Genomic DNA, 22,673 nt, shown 5'->3' with positions numbered 1-22,673 from the left:
TGCTTTGGATCCCTACTGGGGAGAAAAGTGGGGTGAAAAGACTAAAACGAACAAATATCAATGTACTTACCCAGAAGGTATTCTTGTAATTGTATGTGAAGGGGCAGTCGCCCGATCGACACCATCACGTTGGCTTCCATGTTCTTCTTTCTGAGCCGCTGCTTTCTCACGCTCTTCTAAACAAACAGGGGAAAAAACCCATACAGTTTCAGAGAGTTAGAAGATCTGCTGCCTGCTGCAAGAAATCCAAAATGTAAAAAAAATCATGTTTTAAATTGGTAACACTGACACATGCCCAGACTCTCTTCTGGCGTAAATTTAGTCTTTGCCAACCTCTTTGCTTCACAGCAAAAAAAGACATTTTACAAATCCTTAATGTATCTTTTGCAGAAACAGATCTCCAAGAATTATCTAGGTTTAAGTCCACAATTTTCAGCACAGCTCCCGTAACTCAATAGGAAATGCTGATGGGTCTTCCATTTTGTGGAAGCAATTAAAAAGCTCAAAATCATTTCCCCCGAGATAATCAACAATTCTCTAGACTGGCAGTCCCTGGCACAAAACCATAAGGCTTAGTAAGCTCACCAATGGGCCACCATTCGTGGCTGACATTTGGCACGCTGAGTCACAAGTTGCACAGGCCTAACATGTGTAACAAGGGCAGAAAAGGGGGGGGGAGCGGGTGGGCGTGTGCGAGCCTGACAGTTAACCAAGTCCACATCCATCATGAACAAACCCTGAGTTGAATCCTCAAGCTACCTCCAGGCTAGTTTGTGAAGTGCTAAACCAGGGGTGGCCGAACTTGCTTAACGTAAGAGCCACGTAGAATAAACAACAGATGTTTGAGAGCCACAAGACAAGAACAAATATTACATGTTTTTACTGGGAAATATGCAAATTTGCTTCTTATTAACATTAAATGAGACTGCCAAAAATAAAAACAAAAGCGGTAAAAGCAGATATGGATAATGATATTTATTTGTCCAATGATAATTTGTTTGCTAATGATATTTAGCTTCCCCAGCCGCCCTGCCAGGAGCCGCACAATATGTGTGAAAGAGCCGCATGCAGCTCCCAAGCCACAGTTTGGCCACCCCTGTGCTAAACCGAATCAAGCCAGCCTGAACCATTGCCTTAAAATATGAAAAGAAGCTGAAAGGCACTGAGGGTAACTAACCAAATACTAACCAGGGCCGATACGAACCAGAAACCAAGCTTGTCATTCTTTTGATCTGTTAAAAAACACTTCGCTATTGTGCATGCTAATTTAACAAGCCACCCTGTGTATACACATGTGACGTCCTCCTTATTGGGGAGGACTAGTTTCACTTTAAAAGCTCTCTTTATTTTGTTTAACAGGGTAGATTCTGCTGCCACCAGGAAATTTTAAGGATTTCCAAACCTTTATGCTCTTACTAGTTTGGTAGACCGGGTTTAAGGCTTACGAGGAACTATGTGGTCCTGGGAAGTATTTCATTCAGAGCGGTTATAAACTTGAATAAAAGAGGATTTATTGAAATAAATACTAAATAAGAGGGTGATACAATGTAACTAGTAATGTGTAAATGATGTACAATTGCTTTGGTATCACACTCAATCTTTTCCCTCACTGACAGGGATCTTTTCATGTAACTTTGTAACACTTGTTTATCTCAATGCCATATATGTTCACTGTTTCACTCCAGTTTGTTATGACACTCAGACTTTCCTTTAACTTTTCTTAAACTTTACTTTTTCCTATACACTCAGCTTTCAGCTCTCTTTCTCACTGAATAACCGCAGCTGTCAGCTTCTAACTGCTTCAACACAGAACTGCTTGTCTCCATCTACTGTCAACTTGTAACTGAAACTCCTGACTGACTCACATACTCATTCAACCAGATTCACTTCCAAAACCCCTCCCCCTCTCTGTCAACCACCAATCATACCACACTTGCATCTCTCAACCACTCTAGTCTATCTACCACAGCCATGCAACCAAACTTTTAAAGAGACACACACACACAAAAACAAGGAATCATTACAAAGAAGTATAATCAGTCATTCCATTTCAATGTCTGACAAAGTGTGCTTTCCACACGAAAGCTGACAAATTTTGTTGGTCTTAAAGGTGCCACTGGACTCTTAACTTTGTTCCAGGGCCGACACTGTTTAGCTTCTGAGACAGGGCTAACCTGAGCCATCCAGGTTAGGGTACTCAACAAAAAATTCAGACGCTCAGAGCAATTAAGAAGCAAAACATCTGCAGAGCCTCCATATGAAACAGCCTCTCTCACCCAGAACCTTCCTACTTCTTTCCGCAGCAGTCCTTCGGGTTTGTTCAAACAGCGCGTTGAAGTCAAATGTTCGAGCTTTCTTTCCTAGGTAACAAGAAATAAAGGACAAAGTTAAATACGAAGAAAAATAATAATCCCAGAACAACTTAACAGAACACAATCGAGTATGAAAACTAAGTGATAAGAAATAAATAGACGCAAGAAGTGAATCATGCAAAACAAACTTATCCCAGCATTTATCAGATTTTTGGGCTAACCTAGACAGGATGTAGGGGATTCATGACAAGATACCTCAATGTATAATCTTGGAAAGCAGCCACTGGACAGGGGGTTATTTGGACCATGGCTGAGGCTCTGGAGAAGACAGCATGTCAATCTTTCTCCTTGTTCCATTTCCCTGACTGAAACTGCCTCCCCCAGGTTACTAGCCAAAGTATGGAAAAAAAACAGGCACATGCATGAAAATCAACAAAACATGTGGAACAGAGGACAGCTTGTGTTTTCTCCTCCTGTAAATAAGTGAATCAAAGAAACCCCTAGAGATGTTAAACTGAGACACGTACCCAATATACCCCCCAAAGGTTGCGCTTCTGAGCACATAGGCACTCCTTCCAGTCAACTGAGACTTCACAGATGACATAACCAGTCTCCTCTGACACAGACTTCTGAATGACTTCTCCTCTGACATCCCTGAGAAGGTGGCCAAGTTTCTCCACTCTGCTTTAAAACTGTGCCAAAGGATTCTAGAGACATATTTTTTTATATATATAGATGCACCTGTGGGTCGTGTTTTTATTTTGTTCTTAAATTGTATATTCTGTATTGACAATTTATACCAATAAAGGCTAATTTAAGACTTCAAAAAAAGACATAACCAGTCCTTAGACTGGCTGTAATTCCCATTGTAACTCATGTTTGATAATTCATATGAAATAAAATAAAATGCCACAAATAGAAGCATATTGTGAAGTGAAGCACGTGTGACTAAAAGACATAGAAGAGTGTGGTATCAGCAGTCTTTAAAGCTACATGTGCACTACTGTACTGTGATCCCTGGTGCATTTCATGTGCACTTTCAACTTTTTTTTCCTCCACTGAGTAACAGATATTATGAAGAACTGGACTGGGTGAGGAGAATTCATACAACAACCTTCTGAACAATTAAGCGATGACTGATAGTATTGAAGGGAGATCTATCAGTAGCTATTAGCCAAGATACCTAACTAAATAAAACAAATAGAACTTCCACATACAGCAGCAATGTATGTCCAAATGCCAAACACTGGAGATGAAGTCATCACCGTCATGCTCCATTTGTGAGCTGACCATACATACATAACAGGCTACTTAGAAACAAAATGCTGGCCTAGACAGAACCTGTCCTGTACCAGAAAAGCCATCCCTTATTTCAAGATGACTGATGGCTTTTCATGCAGATACACTCTTGGTTCACATTAGTTTTCCTCTATAGTTTTAAAACATCCTAGGGGCCTGAAGCTTGCCACAGATCTCTAAGCCTGAAGACCATGCTGTCCAAGATTAACCAATACACTGATTCAGTAATGAATAATCTGAAGAAGTGAGCAGTGACTCATGAATGCTCATACCCTACCACAAGTTTTGTTGGTCTTTAAGGCACGACTGGACTCTTACTCTTTTCTACTAATTCAATAATGGTTATTAACGTCATTATTCTCCACTTTTCGGTTAGATTGTATCCCAAAACGGCTTAAAGTGCATCATATTTTTTTTAAAGATTAAAGCCTTTGAACAAAAGATAAAGCAGAAATGTTTCATTCTTTAAAAAAACCCCATAGGCTCAAAAGGAGCCTTCCTCTAACTTAAGTAGTTCTTCCATTGAAGAAGGAGTCTCAAATTAAAGAACGATTTCAAACTTTGTTCAGCAGAGTGGTGGGATACAGGCTAACCTGAGTGTGCTTAGGCCTGCCAATTTAGTCCCCACATTCTCACTCCACAAGATTCTTCTGTACTCACCAAAGCCTGAGAAGCCCATTGTAGCTGCCAGTTCTGGATCGGGTCCAGCTGCCAGGTCAGCATCTATAAGGAAGAGAGAGAAAATCCATTACTTCTGGTATACGAGTCTGGGATTAATTAATGGGATGAGTATAAATCCTAACACTCTCCAATTATGCTACATCAATAATAATAATAATAATAATAATAATATACTTTATTGTCATTGTACATAGTACAACGAAATTAAGGTGCAATCATTCGGTGATCTACAAGCATACTCATATACACTCACACAACCATTAGGGTTCACATTGCAACTTAACCACCAATGTCAATAAAACCACCAAATTCCAATTCATACAGCATTTAAAGCAATAATAGCTCTCGAATAAAAACTGTTTTTTAATCTGTTTGTCCTTGTTTTGATTGTCCTATATCTTCTACCCGAAGGCAGCAGTTCAAACAGGGAGTGTTCAGGGTGTGACAAATCCTGCAAAATGTTCTTTGCTTTTTTCAAGCATCGAGAACTATACAATTCCTCCATGAGTGGGAGAGGACAGCCAATAATCTTCTGGGCTGTGTTGATAACTCTCTGGAGTGCTTTCCTCTCCACAGACGTACAACTGGCAAACCAGACACAGACACAGTATGTTAAAATGCTCTCTATTGAGCAGCGATAGAAAGACATCAGTATTTTCTCACTCAAGTTATTTTTCTTTAAAAGTCTGAGAAAAAAAAGCATCTGCTGGGCCTTCTTCACCAGAGCAGTGGTGTTAGTGCTCCAAGTCAAGTTCTGCTCAATAATCACTCCCAAAAACTTAAAAGTAGCCACCCTCTCCACACGTTCTCCACCAATAAACAGTGGCTGAATGTCCGTTTTGTTCCTCCTATAGTCCACTACCAATTCCTTGGTTTTGGTGATTCTCTGAAGGCTCCTAGTCTAACAGTTTACCTGAGGCGGCAAAACTATGCACTGTAGTTAACTGAATTCAATTCTACTTTCAATAATCAGACAATCTGGAAGACAGCTCTTACGACAAAGCTGTTTACTGCATAAAATAAACAAAAGTTTTCCAAACAAGGCTTAGCATGTATATTGTGACTACTCTCAAACTTTGTAAATGTTTTTGAACAAGAAAAATTAGATGTTAAAAGGGGGGGGGGGAATCAGCAATGCATATGAGCCTGTGAATTTCCCAAGACAGAAATCCATCGCGGCTGCCACTCACCGCCGTCCGTTCCCGGCTGCTCCATCCTGACAATCCTACGCTCTTTCACTCCCCCGGTACTTCTGGCAGGAAGAAGCAGCCAAAGAGACGGTGGCTGCGTCAGAGAGAGTCCTTTCCTGTCGCTGAGGGAGAAAGCGCGACACCTGGTGGCCGAAGGAGCGCAACCCACGAAGGGTCCCTCATATTTCAAAAGTGAATTTCAAAAGCGGAGCCCATTTAACCCAGAAAGTAGTCTCGTTGAAACAGCTGAGGTTTTCTTCGAAGTATCGCACAGATAGCTTTTGGGGAGGATACAGACGTGTTCAAAATCGTGTTCAGAATCCAATTTCTCACTGCACTATGACGCTCATTGGCAGTGCTGTCCCGAATCACCCTTTGAAGTCGATGGACGCAAAACCTCTGTGCACCTCTGTGTTTAGGAATCCGGTCTTCATTGTTAGCGTGTCGCGGTAAAATGACACAGGAGCCCAAAGGCACCTTAGTAGTAATTTTTTTCTGAGTCAAAGCTTGTTCCATCAGATGCACAGAGTGCTGTCGTTAATTTTTTTCAGGCGCCCACTGGATCGCACCTAACAACACTTGCTCCAGTTTTTATTCCTCTGTCCAGGTTTGCAGGCTTAGTGAAGCTGGATTTGGCCAGCCTCCAGGAGGGGCTTGGAGATCCCCATTCTACAGAGATCAGTTCCCCTGGAGAAAGTGGATGCTTTGGACAATGAACCCTACTGAGGTCCTTGTCCTCCCCAGAATCCATCCCCAAATCTCCAGGAGTTTCGCAACCTTGAGCTGGCAACCCATCAGTGGCTATTAGCCACAAGGTATAGATAGTCCATCAGTGGCTATTAGCCACAAGGTATAGATAGGGACTCTGGGGCATGTGATTCTCTGTCATCTTGGTGCTTGGGGGGGGGTCAACAGTGGGAGGGCTTCTAATGTCCTGGCCCCACTGGTGGACCTCCTGATGGCACCTGGTATTTTTGGCCACTGTGTGTTGGACTGGATGGGCCTTTGGCCTGATCCAACATTGGCGTCTCTTATGTTCTTATGTTAACCCTACCCCCCCCCCCATCACCTGCTGGTGGCCATGGGGGCCCGGCCAACCCTGGGCATTCTCTAAACTTAACCAGCCTTACATGTCAGAGGTGGAGGATCGCATATGTGGAATGCTCCGTTGGTTTGTTTTTGTTTTTTTTAAAACACTCTGCACGTGGTGAACCAGCACATCCTGCTGCGCTAGTTTTCTGCTTGCGTGGAGCTTTACCCCAAAGGACATCCCAAGCTGGCCTATCTATCCCTGTAGCTTGAACTGGCTCTACCCATTCTCTCGTCCACATTTTGACTAAATTCGGTTTAAGTTGTGCGTGTAGAAAAGACACATTATAGGGTGAACTACCAGCAACAGCCACTTGCCCCCCCACACACCCTTTTTTTGGCTATACTTTTGTCCCGAGTTTACAGACTGAAAACAGTATTCCAAGTTTATATCGCCCGCCCCCTCCACGCTTCCCCCCTCTGAGCGTCTCCTTGGCCAAAGGAAAGGGATTAAAGGGAGTGGGAGAGACTAAAACTTCCGGTTAAGAAAAAACACCCTCCACTATACGGAGTTCTGAGCGGCGCCGTTCCATCTCTACGGCGAAAGAACCCCCTCTGCTTCGCATCAAGGTCAACGCTATACCGGAAGTGTCAACTAGGACGGCGATAGGGGCGACCGTTTCTCTACGTCGCCCGGCGCGCGCGCGCGGTGGATGCCGGGATTTGGCGCGTTTAGGGCTGCCGCTCCCCCCCCTCCCCCCCACGCGGGCCTGCTCCGGCGTTTCGTGAGGCGACTCGGGTCGAGCCGCGCGTCGTCGTGGTCGCCATGCCGGTCGCCCTCAGCCCGGCGGCCGCTCCGGCCTTGCAGGAGGCGCTGGAGAGCGCGGGGCGCATCATCGACCGGCAGATTCAAGAGGACCGATGCTACCCGGACCTCTCCGAGTTGCTGTTCGTGCCGGCGCCCGGTGAGCCGAGGGGGGACGGGCGGGGAAGCCGCTCTCGGTCCCTTCCCCCGCCTCACCTGAGGCTGCATCGCCGCCCTTGGCAGCGCCGAGGCTCGCGCTCCGTGGGCAGCGGCTGCCCTGCTCCTCAGCCCCTCCTCACGTGGGCTGTGCTGGTGGCTTTAGTCGGTTTGCGGGGGCCACGCCTTTGCTTCCAAGGAGCGCGAGGCGGTGCGCAGAACCCTTCCCTCCTCCTCCTCCTCTTTATCCTCACAACAACCCAGCGAGGTCCTCCTCGTGGCCCTTGCTCACGCGCCCCGGGGAATACAATTTTCTCCAGGCCTGTTTGGCCAGGGAGGGATCCTGGAGAGTTCTTTGCCCTCTTGTGGGCATGGAGCAGGGGTCACTGGGTGCGTGTGTGTGTGTGGGGGGGGGTATTTGTGAGTTCCCTGCATTATGCAGGGGGTTGGACTAGATGACCTTGGAGGTCCCTTCCAACTCTAAGGTTCTATGATTCTAGGTAGGATAGGCTGAGAGAAGGGAATGGCTGGTGCCAGGCAATGTTACCTCTAAGTTGTGGAGTCCTGTGAGCAAAAAATCTACTGTTGTGAGCTACTGGCATTAAAGTTGTGAGCAGGTGATTTGGCTCCTGCATAAATCAGTTTGCTCTGAAGCCCTCCTTCCTGAGCTAAGACAAAAATATGTGAGCCGGAGGCTAAAAAACTGTGAGCTAGCTCACACTAACTCAGCTTAGAGGGAACACTGGCCAGGGCATCCACACCCAGCAAGCTTCGTGGCTAAATTCAGGGCAGGCCCCTTGACTGAATGATGCCATCCGCCTGGTACTGCTTCAGACTTTGGAAGCCCTGGTTCATACGTGCAGGGGAAATGAATTGGGAGAGTTCTGTCTGTAGGAAACTTTTTAACGTTGGGGAACTTTCCCAAAAAGCAGTCCTCCCTTTTGTAATCCGAGATGATGAAGGCTATTCTGTGATCATTCTCTTTCCCCTATTTATGCGAACCAGGCCATGAGACGACATCTGCATTGAGCAAGGGTTTGGACTAGACGGCCTGTGTGCCTCCTTCCAACTCTGTGATTCTATGAGCTACATGCATAGTTTACCCCTGTTGTGCAAGGAGATAAAGCTGCATGTATTTAGTCCAACAATACGGGGGGGGGGTTGTTTTAAAATAATAGAAATCTACTAGTACTGTGAAGTTAAATTGTATACCAACATTGGATCAGTATTAAATAGTGTTGCAATGGGTGTTAGTCTATTCTAGTTTGTTTATTCTAGTTGTTTTAGCTGTTGTGTGGATAGCTGAGCAAAATGGCTAGTGTCAGACATACATGAACCCTGCTCTAGACCAGCAAAGCAGTTTTATGCTGTTGCATTTTCTTCTTATGTTCAAGTCCCCACTCTGCCTTGGGAGCTTGCAGGGTGACCTTGGGTCAGTCACATACTCTCAGCCTAACCACAGGGTTGTTGTGAGAATAAAACAGGAGAGGAGAATGATGTGAGCTACTTTGGGTCGCCATTGGAGGGAACAGTGGGATATAAATAAAGGTAATAAGTAAAGTCATAATAAAGTGTTGTGGCGTCAGGGATATGCACATGGTCACAGTTCCCGCCTGCATTTTTGCTGTTTATAGACACATGTTTTTCATTGTACTTCGTGTTTACTGCAATTGGTCTACATGTGCTAATCATGACTATCCTAGTTTCATGTAGGTAGCCATGTTAGTCTGTAGTAGCAGAACAAAGTTTGAGTCCAGTAGTGCCTTAAGACCAATACAAATTTCCAGACTTTAAGCTTTCATCAAGTCAAAGCTCACTTTGTCAGATATCTAATGAAATGAACTTTGACTCGTGAACATTTATACCCTGGAAAAAAATTTTGGTCTTTAAAGTATTAGTGGACTTGAGTATTTTTCTCATGACCACAATGAAAACAGTAGTGGAACACTACTTGGAAAGAAGCTATATGAGGAGCCCTACATGGCCAGGGTCCGGCATGCCTTTCCCCATACAGGCCCCAAAGAGCACTTCGGTCGGGGTCACAACACCGCCTCGTGACCCTGGGCCGTAAGAGGCCAGACTTGCTGCCACAAGGGCCAGGTCGTTTTCGGTGGCGGCTCCTATCTGGTGGAATGAGCTCCCGGAGGGGATCAGGGCCCTGTGGGACCTGTTACAGTTCCGCAGGGCCTGCTAGACGGAGCTCTTCCGCCAGGCTTTCGAATAGGAGCCGCCGCCACCACCACCATCAATTGGGGCCTGCAGAGCAGCACTGCTGGGTTAGGCTGACTGGCCATTTGAACATCGGGGCCACAGCATCCCCCCTCAATGGGATGTGCAATAGGGAGTGAGTGTGTTAGTTGCGCTGGATCCTTGGGAGTTGCCCATTGTATTTAATTGTTTTAAAATGTTTTAACCGTATTTTTATTGCACTGTGTGCCTTGTTGGTGTAACTATGGTGTTGTATTACATCTGTGTACTTTAAGCCGCCCTGAGCCCGCGCGTGGGGAGGGCGGGATAGAAATGTAATTAAATAAATAAATAATAAATAAATAAACATATTTGCACATTCTGGTACTCAAAGCTGTGTAGAAAGCTGGCTAATAATGGTCATCTCACATCCGGTTTAGTAAGAGAGCAGACCTTCAGAAGCAGGTCTTAGCTGGCAGGCTTGATAGTGACACCTATAACTCTGATGCTGCTCTGTGGCCCCCCCCGCTTCAGAGGGGAGGTGGGTGATGACCAGAGACAGGGCATTTTCTGTGGTGGCACCTCACCTTTGGAACCCCTTTGGAGCTCGAGGCTTGCCTGGCAAATATATTGATTTCTTTTGGCTGCCAGCCTAAAACAGAAATCAGTTATTTATCTGATATATGGGCTAGATTATGCATTTGTTAATCCTTAAATGATCAGATTTTGGGTAAATTAAATTGTTGTTTTTTTAAATGAAAGTTACATCCCTAATCAGCGACTGTTGTTCTTTGAGGAAGGCCAAGCAGGTGTGTCCCTGCTTCTCCTTTCAACTGTTGAGATCCCAGGGGGAGCCCCCCACCCTTCTTACCTATGGACGGAAAAATGAAAACCACTACCACTATCTTGTAGAACCCTATGTCCCACAGTTGGAATCTACTAATGCTTTTCATGTGTTCTATCGTAAACATAATCTGAGTGGTAGAAAATACCATATCCGAAATGTTAGTCACTTCATTTAAATTAAAGAAAGATGGCATACTTAGGGGTGGCCTGACCTCTTCCTTTTTGGCAGGACAAACTGTTGAAAAAAACGTACGTTATTTATGCTTATCCTGGCCTGTTATTTAGAAAGAAATATGGTACAAGTATGCCTTCAACCACCCATTAGCTCATTTAAGAATAGTACATACTTTATCTTTTCAAAAAGCAATTTTAAACTGGTATTTTAAAGCTACAATAGAACTTCTGTAGTGTTCTTGGTGTAACTCCAGACTTGTAACAGTCTTTTAATTTATCATCTGCACCGTACACTAGCATTCCTTGTGGCCAGCTCTGTGCTTCCTTCTCTGTTATCCCCTCCCTCCCCAAAGTACAAACTTCAGGATCTTATTGACAAGTTGACAACTAGCGCTGTGTAGCATATTCTGAGGGGTGAAAGCTGTTCTGTTCCTAGCCCCATAGCTGATATTTGTCACTGGGCTGATTTTTTAAATGAATGGGAGATTGTTCTTTGGATTGCATGCCTTGTGATTTTTTAATCTAGACAGTTTGAACGATTAGGAAAGACAGTCTAGAAATTCTTTTAATCAGAAATTCTTCGTTCTATGGAACTCCCTGTCCATCAGCACTGGTTTGGGATGGTGCGCATGGAATTGCTGGCAAAAGGGAAAGGGGCTAAAATTTGCTTCCTGTTTGAGGATACCTTGAATCCAACCCTGTGACTTGTTTGTGGACTGATGATCTGTTTTGTTAAATTAAAAAAAAATCCTGGATGTTTATGGAACACATGTGTGCAGGTCCAAAAGACAGTTAGTTTGTCACGCTTAGAATTATACTAACAGGATTGTTACCGTGTGAACTGGCAAAATCCAGTTGGAAAGTACATTGAAAGTGGATTATTTAGTGTGTGTGACCACAGCCATTGATTTAACTTGAGTTGAATTATAAAGGTCAGGTCCTAGGGTTGTAAACAATGTTTCCTCTAATTATTCCCCCCTACTGAGCGGAGCAGGAGCTGCGGTGGCTCAAGTGGTTAAGACGCTGAACTGCAGGCTGTGGAAGGTCGATGGTTCAGCAGTTCGAGACCCGAGTGCGCCGCATGATGGAGTGAGCTCCCGTCTCTAGTTCCAGCTCCTGCCAACCTAGCAGTTCGAAAGCAAGAAATTGCAAGTAGATCAATAGGGACCACTTCGGTGGGAAGGTAACAGCGTTCCGTGTGCCGGCCACATGACCACGGAAATGTCTTTGGACAGCGCTGGCTCTTCGGCTTGGAAACGGAGATGAGCACCGCAACCCTAGAGTCGGACTTGACTGGCTTTCGAGCAAGGGAACCTTTGCCTTTTTACTGAGCGGAGCAGTTCACATCCTGAGCGGGCTATAGTTGCTATATTCTTAAAATGGGTAATGCAAGACCCTGCACAGCTCCAAATCGCTGCTGAGCAGGGCTTCCTGTGTTAATGAGTAGCTGCTCACGCACACAGTTTAGAGGGAACACTGGTGCTGACCAGCGGATATATTTTGAGAGAAAGAGGAAGTATTTTGGGATTAAAATAAAGTTTTACAGAGGTCAAAATATCCAAGCCTCCCCCCCCCCCTTCATTTTAACTATATCACTTTTCTCACTAATTACAGGCAGTCCCACCGTTTCTGGAATGTCAGATATGGATTATCCATTACAAGGACCTGGTTTACTTTCCATTCCCAATCTTCCAGAGATCAGCTCCATCCGAAGAGTTCCTCTACCCCCCGAACTGGTTGAGCAATTTGGACGTATCCTAATAGTAATAATGCTGGCGAGAAGCCTGTGAATTTTTTCAGGGGCACAGAGGGGCAAGGGGGGAAGCTTCAAGCCTTCGACTCGTGCCTTTTAGCTACAGTATTCTTCCCCCTCCCTTTCCCCAGGCCTCCTTCCCCTTTTTGGGTCTTTGGGAGCAATCCTGAGCAGGTCTTCTTGAATGTGACTCTCATTTTATTCAATGAGGCTTACTCCCAGGAGAGTATTCTTAAGTTTCCAACCCTAGTCGCCTTCATTTATCATGGAACAAGGAATCCCTGTCACATTTCCTCTGCTATGGTCGCTGTGCAGCTGCTGTTGTCTCAAGCTCTCTCATACACTGCTGCCGCTGATGTTACAGTATAGTTTCCCCATGCTGTGAAAAGAACCTCGGAAATGGGGCTGTGCGTCCGGAGTGGCTGCTTCCATTCTAGCCACACAGCTCTATACAATACCCTTTTCCCTCAGTGTGGAGAAACGATGTACAAGTTGTGTGTCCTTTGACTGAATATGTCAAGGCGGGTAGCCATGTTAGTCTGCAGCAGTAGAAGAGCAAGAGTCCAGGAGCACCTTAAAGACTAACGAAATTTGTGGCAGGAAGTGACCTCTCATGAGTCACTGCTCGCTTCTTTAGAAAGCTCATACCCTATCACGAAAGCTCATACTGTTCCACAAATTTTGTTAGTCTCTGCTGTACTCTTGCTCTGCTTTAACTGGATGTTTGAACTTAAATTGTATGCACAAGCTTTTATCAATAACTTCACCAATTTAAAGTGCCATGAAAGAAGGTTGATTCAGGTGGGTAGCCATGTTGGTCCGAAGCAATAGAACAAACTTTGAGTCCAGTGGCACCTTTAAGACCAACAAAGGCCCATTCTGCATCTAGCGTTTGCTCCACTGTTTTACCAAACCCACATTGGAACAGAAATTCCCTTCTACATTGCATGCCACTTTCACTTCCTTTGATCTCTCAGTTTTATAGTACTGTCTGCATAGATTTATGACCATTTTATGGCTATTCAGGGGTGACTCTGCAGTCAGTATGGCGTTGGCCCCGGGGTATTTGAATGTGGTTTTGGGCCACATCTTTTTCTGTTCCAGTGTGGGTTTGGTAAAACAACGGAGCGAATGGTAGATGCAGAATGGGCCAAAGTTTAATTCTGGGTATAAGCTTTCGAGTGTCTAGTTGAATATCTTTTAGCTAATATTATACACAAATGATATGTTTAAATTATAGACCATGGTTGCACATTCTAGTTCTGAAAATTATTAGAACTGTTCTAATTTTCAGAAAAGATACTGGTAGAGGTAAACGATTGGAATGTTTCATAAAGCTTCAGAAATGAGAAAGGAAAGTGAAAAAGAATCTCAATGTATTAAGTTCTCAAATTTCTGAGACCGTCTCTTTACCATCAAGGACTCGGCTACAGGCATGGAGTTTGTTAGTTACCAATAAAGGCTCTTGGGCTTTTCACAAATTGAATTTATTTCTTTCCTTAAGGATGTATTTGCTGAAAGAGATACATTTCCACTGACATTCCTTTGCATGGGTCAGCTTCAGCAAGCTGTTAATCCTACAAGTAAAAAAAGAGCTGATACAAGTATTGTCAGTTTTATGCTTGTATACCGTTTATGACTCGTACACTTCACTCACCTTTAGACTTAAGAGCATTTTTTCCCTTAAGTCTTAGCATTTCAGATATGCAGTGCAATTGTATGATGGGAGTGTTTCCTGAGATCAGCAGGGCATGGCTGACCATTGACAGTGACATCTTTATGTGGAACTATGAAGATGGGTATGTAGAGGATAAAGTCTTAGAAATAAATATTTGTCCATGATGTCACTTGTGAAATTGGTTGTAACGTACATGATCTGTGTAAGAATTTGGCTGGGGTATAATTTAGCATATTCCAGATCAGATGTGCTAAGAAATGATTGCAAGGTTAAATGTTTTCTCTTTAAATTCATTTTTTCTGTTGCTTTTTTACAGGGGAGATCTTGCTTATTTTGATGGTCTCAATGAAACTATCCTTGCTGTTGGTCTTGTAAAACCAAAAGCAGGTAACGAACGGTGTAACAAAATTCACTTTGTCTGTCTGACTGGATATTTGTGCGCACTATTGATTTTAATTTTGGGAAATTAATATTCTTGCAAGTTGAGCTTTCTGATTTACCTTAATGTTGTGTAAATCAGTGTTGCTGTCTTATTTTTGAGGATTCACTGCTGAAACTAGATCAGGATAAGAAATTCAGTGGTTACAGAGCTGGAAGTATTATAGGTTCCTTGGCTTGGCAGCTCTGTATGTTTGAGTGACATATACTTTATATGGAGGTGGGAGAATTTGTTGTTGTTGTTGTTTTCTTCAAACAATTGTAAGCCTCCTTGAACCACAAGGAAAGCTAAGATATAAATGTGTTGATAAATAAATAGGATCACAGTCTTGAATCTTAATTATGATTAATTTTGCGGTCTTCATGGGGTTTTTTTTTTTTGGTTTGTGAGGATCTTGTGTGTGTTGTGTGTGTGTTGACAATGTGTGCTGGGTTCTTTATTCACAGGCATCTTTCAGCCACATATAAGGCACTTGCTAGTTTTGGCAACTCCCGTGGATATTGTCATTCTAGGGCTCAGCTATGCAACCTTGCAACCAGGTAATTATACTTCATTTTAAAATACAATTTATTAGCAGGGCTTTGTTTTGGAAAATAACTTTGAGCCATTGTTGGTTGCAATGGAAGGGAATTGCAAAATGTAAAGTAGGATGTTTTTGCTTAATTTGGGCCATTTCCTGCTGCACGTTTCAGGTTGAAAGAACAGCTGAAAATACACTGGGGTGGAGTAATGCTTAAGCATTCCATCTGTGACCTCACTGCACATATTTCTTGGAATGGGTTTAGTTGCAGTATCCATGTTACTAAATAAGCAAAACCACAATTTCCTTTATTTAATCAGGTTCTGGAGCCCTCAATGACAGCATGTCTGGTGGAATGCAGCTTCTCCCAGATCCATTGTACTCGCTCCCCACTGATAATACATACTTGCTGACTATAACCTCAACAGAAAATGGGCGTATTTTTTTGGCTGGCAAAGATGGCTGCTTGTATGAAGTTGCTTACCAGGCAAGTGAAGTTTGCCAGAGAGGCATCTTTTCTTTCTCTTCGGGTCAGCAGCAAGGAGGGATATGGGATGTTGGTATTTCACTTTGTCTACTTTTGTATCACTGCTTGAAAGAGACCACTAAGTTTCTAAATGCAGAAGTACTAGCGTACAGTCTTAACCAGCCTAGGAAACATTCATAAAGTACAAACCTGCTTTGCAAAAACTGGATTTGACTCTGTTCAGTGTAAGTTATTAATGTATGTTTCTGTGCTGCAGTCCTTAAAGTATGAGTCACATGTAGCAACAAACTGGTTTGTAGTTGCGGAGATGAGCTCGGCAAAATTTCATGCTTCCAGTTCCATGCTCTTTCTCCCCACCTTATGTGTGGCTAAGAATTAAGTGCTGTAGTTTGTTTTTGTCCAAATCATGAGCTCTGGATATATCCTCTGCCATCTAATCTATAGTTTAATCTTAGTTTTGTGTGAGGGGAGGAGGAGGAGGAGGAAGAGGAGGAAGGGAATGCACAAGTCCAAAGATCATGCAACCTCGATTCTACGACAAAACCATGTTTTGTCTTTTTGTATGAATCATGCTAAAGTTACAAGTATTTTTATTTATTTATGTATTCAATTTATACCCCGCCCTCCCCACGAACGGGGAACAGAAAATGTAAGTGATGTGTCAATGAATTCTATTATGTAGCCTGCATAACTGTTATACAACTGTTTCTCAAGGCAATTTTCTTTCTTAAATCCTTGCAACAGTTTAAACTCAAGCTTCACACTTACTTCATCAGTGTACACGTGGTTCACTTATGTATGTTGAACAGAATGTAATGTTATCTTTGCAGAGACATTACACTCCTGTGTCAAGTAGATATGTTTGACAATGTTCCCTCTAAGCTGTGGAATCTAGTGAGCAAAAATTCTGCTTTGTGAGTTACTGGCTTTAAAGTTGTGAGCGAGCGATTTGGCTACTGCATAAATCAGTTTGCTCTGGAGCCACCCTTCCTGAGCGAAGACAAAAATCTGTGAGCTGGAGGCTAAAAAATTGTGAGCTAGCTCACACTAACTCAGCTTAGAGGGAACACTAGTGGTTGAACATATTTTGCAGTTGAGATCCAGTGGGAGTGGGGCTACAAAATTATGAATAAACTAGATTTTCCTTCCTCATAAAATAATTTAATTATAAGACCAGGAATGGCCAAGCTTTTGGGCACTGTTTTCCAGCAGTGATATGGAGCAAAAGTATGGTCAAGTCCCAAAATAAATATGGCTCTACCTATCAGTAAAGGCTTCACAAAGCTGTATGTAATACTCTGCCTGCTCATGGACTCAGACACATTGCACATTTACATTCAAAGCATTTTTGGTAGAACCATCCGACCCAGGGCTTCCAGTCAACCACTTAAAACATGCTTCTTGTTTCAGATAATAAATATATAATGCAAATAAATATGTAATGCAAATTGATTTAAAAGTTTGTATCTCTGTAATAATAGGTCTAACGTTTTCTTATTTTTGTAGGCAGAGGCAGGCTGGTTCAGCCAACGATGCAGGAAGATCAATCATTCAAAGAGTACTCTTTCTTTCCTTGTTCCATCTTTGCTTCAGTTCACTTTCTCAGAAGATGGTAAGTGAACAAAAATATACAGAGCCAGAAAGCTTAGCAGTAACATTTAGGGATGTGCATGAACTGAACCACTGACATATTTTGCCCTGTTCGTGGTTCACAAACCGAAGTTCGTGATGGGTCTACTGTCATGAACTTCTATGAACGTCTAGATCAGTTTGTGGCAATTCGTGGTGGTTCGTGGATAGAACAGAAAGCAGGGTTTTAAAGGGACTCAGAGGCTCCTCCCTGCCGTTCAGCCATTTTTCGGGCTTTGTGCAAACCCCACTTAAAGGGACTTCGATCCCTTTCAATAGGGTTTGCAAGGCCATGTACCATGGTTTGCAAACGAACCTCCTGGTTCGTTTTCTCGGTTTGTGCCCATCTCTAGTAACATTTGAGTTAGGTAATAAAAGTTACAGGTTCCACTTCCTTGTGAAAATTGAATGTTTTTATTGAGGTCACTGGTACCCAGTGTGCAACTCATGGAGAACCACATTCGCAGTTAACATCAACCAGAACAGCACGATGACTACTGTATGCCCTTTGCAGCACCCCACGTAACATGTGCACACATATAATGTAATGATTAATATTAAATATGTAACTATAAACTTTTTAGTTACCAGATTATCCCTGAACACATAACATCTCTCCACCACCTCTCTTGAACCTTAACCAGCCCCTGTATGTCTGGAATGAGGGAAAAGACTCCCTCTCTGCCTTCCTGCTCTTTCCTCAGCATGAGGCATATCAGGTTGGACAAAAGGGTGAGACAGCCAAAGTGCTTAGAGGAGAACCGGCTGGCTATGGAGAAAGGAGAGTAAAACCAGCACCATCCCACTGTGGCCAGCTTGCCCTTTTCTTGGTTAGCTGCCGTAGTGGTGGTTTTACTCTCTCTTTTCTACAGTAAGCTTGCTCTCCTCCCAGTGGCTTCCCCCAGTGCTGGGATGAGACTGTGGAGGCTGCAGAAAAGGGGGAGGGGCTGTTGGAGAGGACAGTCCCATCCCTGACTGAAAGAATGCTTGCAGCTCAGGAAGTCTCACAGTTCACCCATCATCCAGTCCCTCCAGCAGCAACTGTTTTAAGGAGGGAACCATCTGCCCACGCAGTAGTGCAACCGGGAAATGAGCTTGCCTGCTTTTCTGGAACATGGTAGGGGGTGCCATATTGCTGATAACCACATGTATTATGCAAAATGACTCAAACGGTTCATAGGTAGCATGAAAGAAAGCCACATGTGGCCCCTGAAGCCACTCAGTATCACTGATTTATGTACATAAATCCATACATTGCTTTCTTTCAAACTCCAAGCCCATCCACCTGTGACCGTTTTATTACCAAGTGGTTTAACCTTACAGTAAAAATGGTGCTATGTTAATCCACTTTGGAAATAGATAAATTTTGCTGAACAAGAATTTTCAAATAGTGAGTGAGTAAAAGGAGAGGAAGTTGGATAGCAGTGTCTTGTTGCGTTTTAATAGCTCTGCTCAGACTCCCAGTATAAATTCAAAACCTTTCTAAATGAACCATCCCATATGATAATAGGCTTTAAACAAAAGATGGTTATGTATTTTTAAACTACTCAATTTCTAGATCCCATCGTTCAGATTGCCATTGACAACTCCCGAAATATCTTATACACACGATCTGAAAAAGGTGTGATTCAGGTATGTCTTTTGATACTGTGTTCTGACTCCCTAAATGCGCATGTTAGTTTCACAGTTCTGCTTTGATGAGAACTTGGTGTGTGTGTGTGTGTGTAAAAATAAATAAAATCTTAGTTCTAATCTAGTCTTGCAAATGGCAGGGGTGGTCCCCTCCCGTATGAACCTTCTGCATGTTTATCTCTTTCTCTGGTCACCAACATCAGGTTATCTTTCTGCTTTTAATGGCCAATCCTCCTAATTACTTATGTGTAAATCTTGTTAAAATTAGTGCGGTTTACCCCAAAAAGTGTGGGTGTCCTCTGATGTTTAGTTTCCAGGATCTTCATGTCTTCTCATGCCTAAGTTCCTCTGTTTGGGCTCCCCTGCGTATTTCTTTTGGCTCTTTTTTGCAGTTCCCTCTAGTGAGCTATTTACCTTGGAATATAATATGAATACTGTTTTTCCTGTTGAGAACTAACTTGACTTCTAGCATATGTAGGCAAGAGATTGCTCAATGAATTTATTCTAAAAATTCTAAACACAGTGTAATTAATTTACAGGTTTATGATTTAGGTGCAGATGGTCAAGGGATGACAAGAGTTGCCTCTGTGTCCCAAAACAGCATTGTGTCTGCTGCCGGGAAAATTGCCAGGTAGAATGTCTACGCCAGTAACTAGTGCTTGAACTGACTGTCTGTCTGTCATGTTGCATTGTTTGGTATGATCTTGCTTACATGGACAAGGTTTATTTGTTACCTGAATTACTGTCTTGGTTTCCTTCCTAGGACCATAGATCGCTCGGTGTTTAAGCCTATTGTGCAAATAGCAGTGATAGAGAATTATGAATCTATAGACTGTCAGCTGTTGGCAGTCACTTATGCAGGTAAGAATCCAGCACCATTGTTTTCTGTATTGCTGAATGCCATTTCTGCTCCCCGGTTCAGACACTTGCTGGACAGCAATCCTTCTTGCTTGATGGAGAAGCCGTTGCATACATAATGCATATGCACTGGTTTCTCCGTATGGAGGTAGTGTCCTGGCTTATAGAGTCATGCCTTTGCACTGTTTTTCAAGGGAAAGACTCATACAAATCATTGCACAAAGTGCTCATCTTGTATGGCGTGCAGTAGAGGGTTTCACATCAGAAGAGAAGGATAGGCACTTGTGTGTGAGCTGGCCCTGAAATTTGGAAGCTAGGGAGGAATGCCTACAGATGGCTGGTCAAGACACAAAGGGTGGCTAAGAGGAGTAGGCGGCAGCCTACAAAGCTGAGGGAGCCGTTCATGACAGAGAACTGTGCCAAAGCTGCCCTGGGTCTAGAGACGGGAGGAGCTGTTTGCTAACAGCAGGAGACAAAGCCAAGGTATGGGGAGAGGAAGAAGTTGCTAAAAATTGAGTCTAGATTTTGATAGGGAAATTCCGCCGGTTGTAACTTCAGTCACTGCAGCATTGTGACCTGGGCAATCATCAAGAAGCCTGCATGTTGGAAGGGTTGAGCTCTACCTACTTATTTTAATTAACCAGGCAGTTAATTGGCTGCTGGCTTCTTAATAGCTCGTATAACACTATCTTTAAATGAGGGGAATTGAGCAGCATCTGTGTTCTGAGATTGTTCCGTAATTAGCTTAGTGGCACTAAGACTGCATTACATCTTGCATAGCCCCGTGATGATTGCCCAAGATACGGTATTATGCCTGCTTATGGAAAGCAGATTTTCATTTTCTTGTAGTCATAAAAAGTTTCTCTTTATTTTTGCTAAGGTACTCATTGATGTGACAGTTAACTGTGAAGAATATTGAAGGCATTTTCTTGAAAGCGTATCATTATCGATGCAATAATAGAACAGGAGCCACACAGAAATGTCTAAAAGCAGATCTTTTCTTCCTTTAGGTGTGCGAATGTATTTTAGTACGGGTCCGTTCAAGCATCCACTAGCTCGTCCTGCAACATTGATGTTGGTTCACGTCCGCCTACCCCCAGGTTTTTCTGCCGCTTCTAATGTAGAAAAGCCATCAAAGGTTCACCGAGCTCTGTACAGCAAAGGTAAATGCTGGGTTTTCATAGCTCGTATAGGTACATACAGTCCTCTTGGCTTGGTAGAACGAAAACAATAAATTGTAAAAACTTGATTTTAAAATTTACTTCTACCCTAGTTAAAACATATTATTACTTTTTGTCAGGTGTTCTTCTGATGGCAGCATCAGAAAATGAGGATAACGATATCCTGTGGTGTATTAACCATGACTCTTTCTAAGCCGATGGTGGGAACCCAGGTAATTTTTTAACATAATTATGGTACCTTTGAAAGTAGCTGGTTGGAGAGGTGATTCTTCCCCCCCCCCCCCCAAGTTTGTTTTTTAATCTGAATATCCCTTTGGGCTGATTCTGTAAAAAAAAATCATATTCCACCCCATGCCCCGTCATTTTGACAACCCTGTGCTTCATGTTGTGAGAAAATGAATTAACGTTTCACAGCAGGTCCAGATGTGCATTACTCAGGTACAAGCTTTACTGTTGAGGGAAGAAATACAACTGTAGACTCATTGCATGGTGGGAACATGAAATATTCACTGCAGTTCTCATTTCCTTAGCAATTGGAATTTTTTATGCTAAATAAAGGAAGGAATCAGAATTTTTTTTAGTAGCAGTATTTGCCAGGGGCTGTTCATACCAAGCTGCCTATTCCTTCAAATGTCAATTTTTTTAAAAAAAAACCCCTCCTCTTGTAGGAAGGTATTCTAATAGGTATTCTTCACTAGAAACGCTTTCTTTTTATGTTGAGTACTGATTTTTAGTTTGAAAAGCATCCAAGCTCCCAGCAGCTCTAATTTTGTTTATTCTTTGCACTCCGGTCCTATCCAGTATTCCCTCTAAGCTGAGTTAATGTGAGCTACCTCACAGTTTTTTAGCTTCCAGCTCCAGAGCAAACTAATTTATACAGTAACCAAATTGCTCACTCACAACTTTAATGCCAGTAGCTCCCAAAGTAGAATTTTTGCTCACAAGACTCCACTGCTTAGAGGAAGCTTTGATGTTCAAAAATGACTGAGGTGGATGCTGACTAAACGAATACACAGATGAACACACAAAGCTGCCTTGTACTGAATCAGGCCCTTGGTCCATCAAAGTCAGTATGGTCTACTCAGACTGGCAGCAGTTCTCCAAGGTCTCAGGCAGAGCTCTCTCCCATCATCTATTAACTGATCCTTTTAACTGTAGATGCTGGGGATTGAACCTGGGTCCTTCCACATGCCTAGCAGATGCTCTGCCACTGAGCCACATCCCCTCCTGTCACTGGTGCAAGTGTTCTAGTCTATACCTAGCACCAGCACAGCAAGACTTCTAACCGGGTGGGGGGGGGGGGGGGTTAAGCGGCTTACAACAACTCTAACGTGGGGGGGGTGGGGGGGGCTTAAGCAGCTTAGCTACACCCAAGCAACTGCACAGTAGCCTGATATCCAAGATGGACAATTCTTCACACAACACCAGGATTATAAGCCTGCCTTGTACCAGCTCAGGCCCTGTGAAACATCTGTTAACTGACAGTGCTAGACTGTTGTAGTGCACAGTTTGTTAAGTACAAGTAGTACAAATGCTCCCCTCCACATGTGTAAGTAACAGGAATGTAAGAGCGCAATCTGCCCATCCCACCTCCGAACATATGACCCAGGCTCTGTTAACTGTATCTGTGCCAAGACATGGCAACCTATTTCTCCAGAAGCAAATATACCTCCATTGAGGAGCCACTGCTGATCTGAGAAAAGTAAACCAATATTTATTTATTTATTTAATTTTATTTATACCCCGCCCTCCCCGCGTTTGCGGGCTCAGGGCGGCTTACAACAATATGGCACTCAGTGCAATAAAACATTGCAATA

At 43.3% G+C, this 22,673-nt stretch overlaps 2 protein-coding genes across 2 annotated transcripts in view; one reads left to right on the top strand and one right to left on the bottom strand.

The window, feature by feature from the left end:
- The window catches only part of WDR70 (WD repeat domain 70), a 161,566-nt gene extending 156,013 nt beyond the window's left edge, over window positions 1-5,553 (bottom strand). The window contains exons 1-4 of the mRNA XM_015420162.1: window positions 5,483-5,553; window positions 4,272-4,334; window positions 2,277-2,360; window positions 71-176 (exon numbers count right to left, since the gene is read on the bottom strand). Coding sequence (XP_015275648.1) covers window positions 71-176; window positions 2,277-2,360; window positions 4,272-4,334; window positions 5,483-5,507 — 278 coding nt within the window. The 5' untranslated portion in view covers window positions 5,508-5,553. The remainder of the gene's footprint in view (window positions 1-70; window positions 177-2,276; window positions 2,361-4,271; window positions 4,335-5,482) is intronic.
- A 1,729-nt stretch (window positions 5,554-7,282) lies between these two features.
- The window catches only part of NUP155 (nucleoporin 155kDa), a 41,892-nt gene continuing 26,501 nt past the window's right edge, over window positions 7,283-22,673 (top strand). Inside the window, 13 exon segments of the mRNA XM_015420160.1 lie at window positions 7,283-7,476; window positions 12,294-12,431; window positions 14,135-14,231; window positions 14,427-14,497; window positions 14,996-15,088; window positions 15,390-15,556; window positions 17,063-17,168; window positions 18,744-18,817; window positions 19,357-19,448; window positions 19,581-19,678; window positions 20,686-20,838; window positions 20,976-21,045; window positions 21,047-21,068. Of these exon segments, the coding sequence (XP_015275646.1) occupies window positions 7,338-7,476; window positions 12,294-12,431; window positions 14,135-14,231; window positions 14,427-14,497; window positions 14,996-15,088; window positions 15,390-15,556; window positions 17,063-17,168; window positions 18,744-18,817; window positions 19,357-19,448; window positions 19,581-19,678; window positions 20,686-20,838; window positions 20,976-21,045; window positions 21,047-21,068 (1,320 nt within the window). The 5' untranslated portion in view covers window positions 7,283-7,337.

This window comes from Gekko japonicus, unplaced genomic scaffold, assembly GCF_001447785.1.
Source record: "Gekko japonicus isolate JY-2015 unplaced genomic scaffold, Gekko_japonicus_V1.1 scaffold86, whole genome shotgun sequence".
Classification (NCBI taxonomy): Eukaryota; Metazoa; Chordata; class Lepidosauria; order Squamata; family Gekkonidae; genus Gekko; species Gekko japonicus.
The sequence above is the reverse complement of the archived record's forward strand: the minus strand, read 5'-3'. Positions and strand labels throughout refer to the sequence as shown.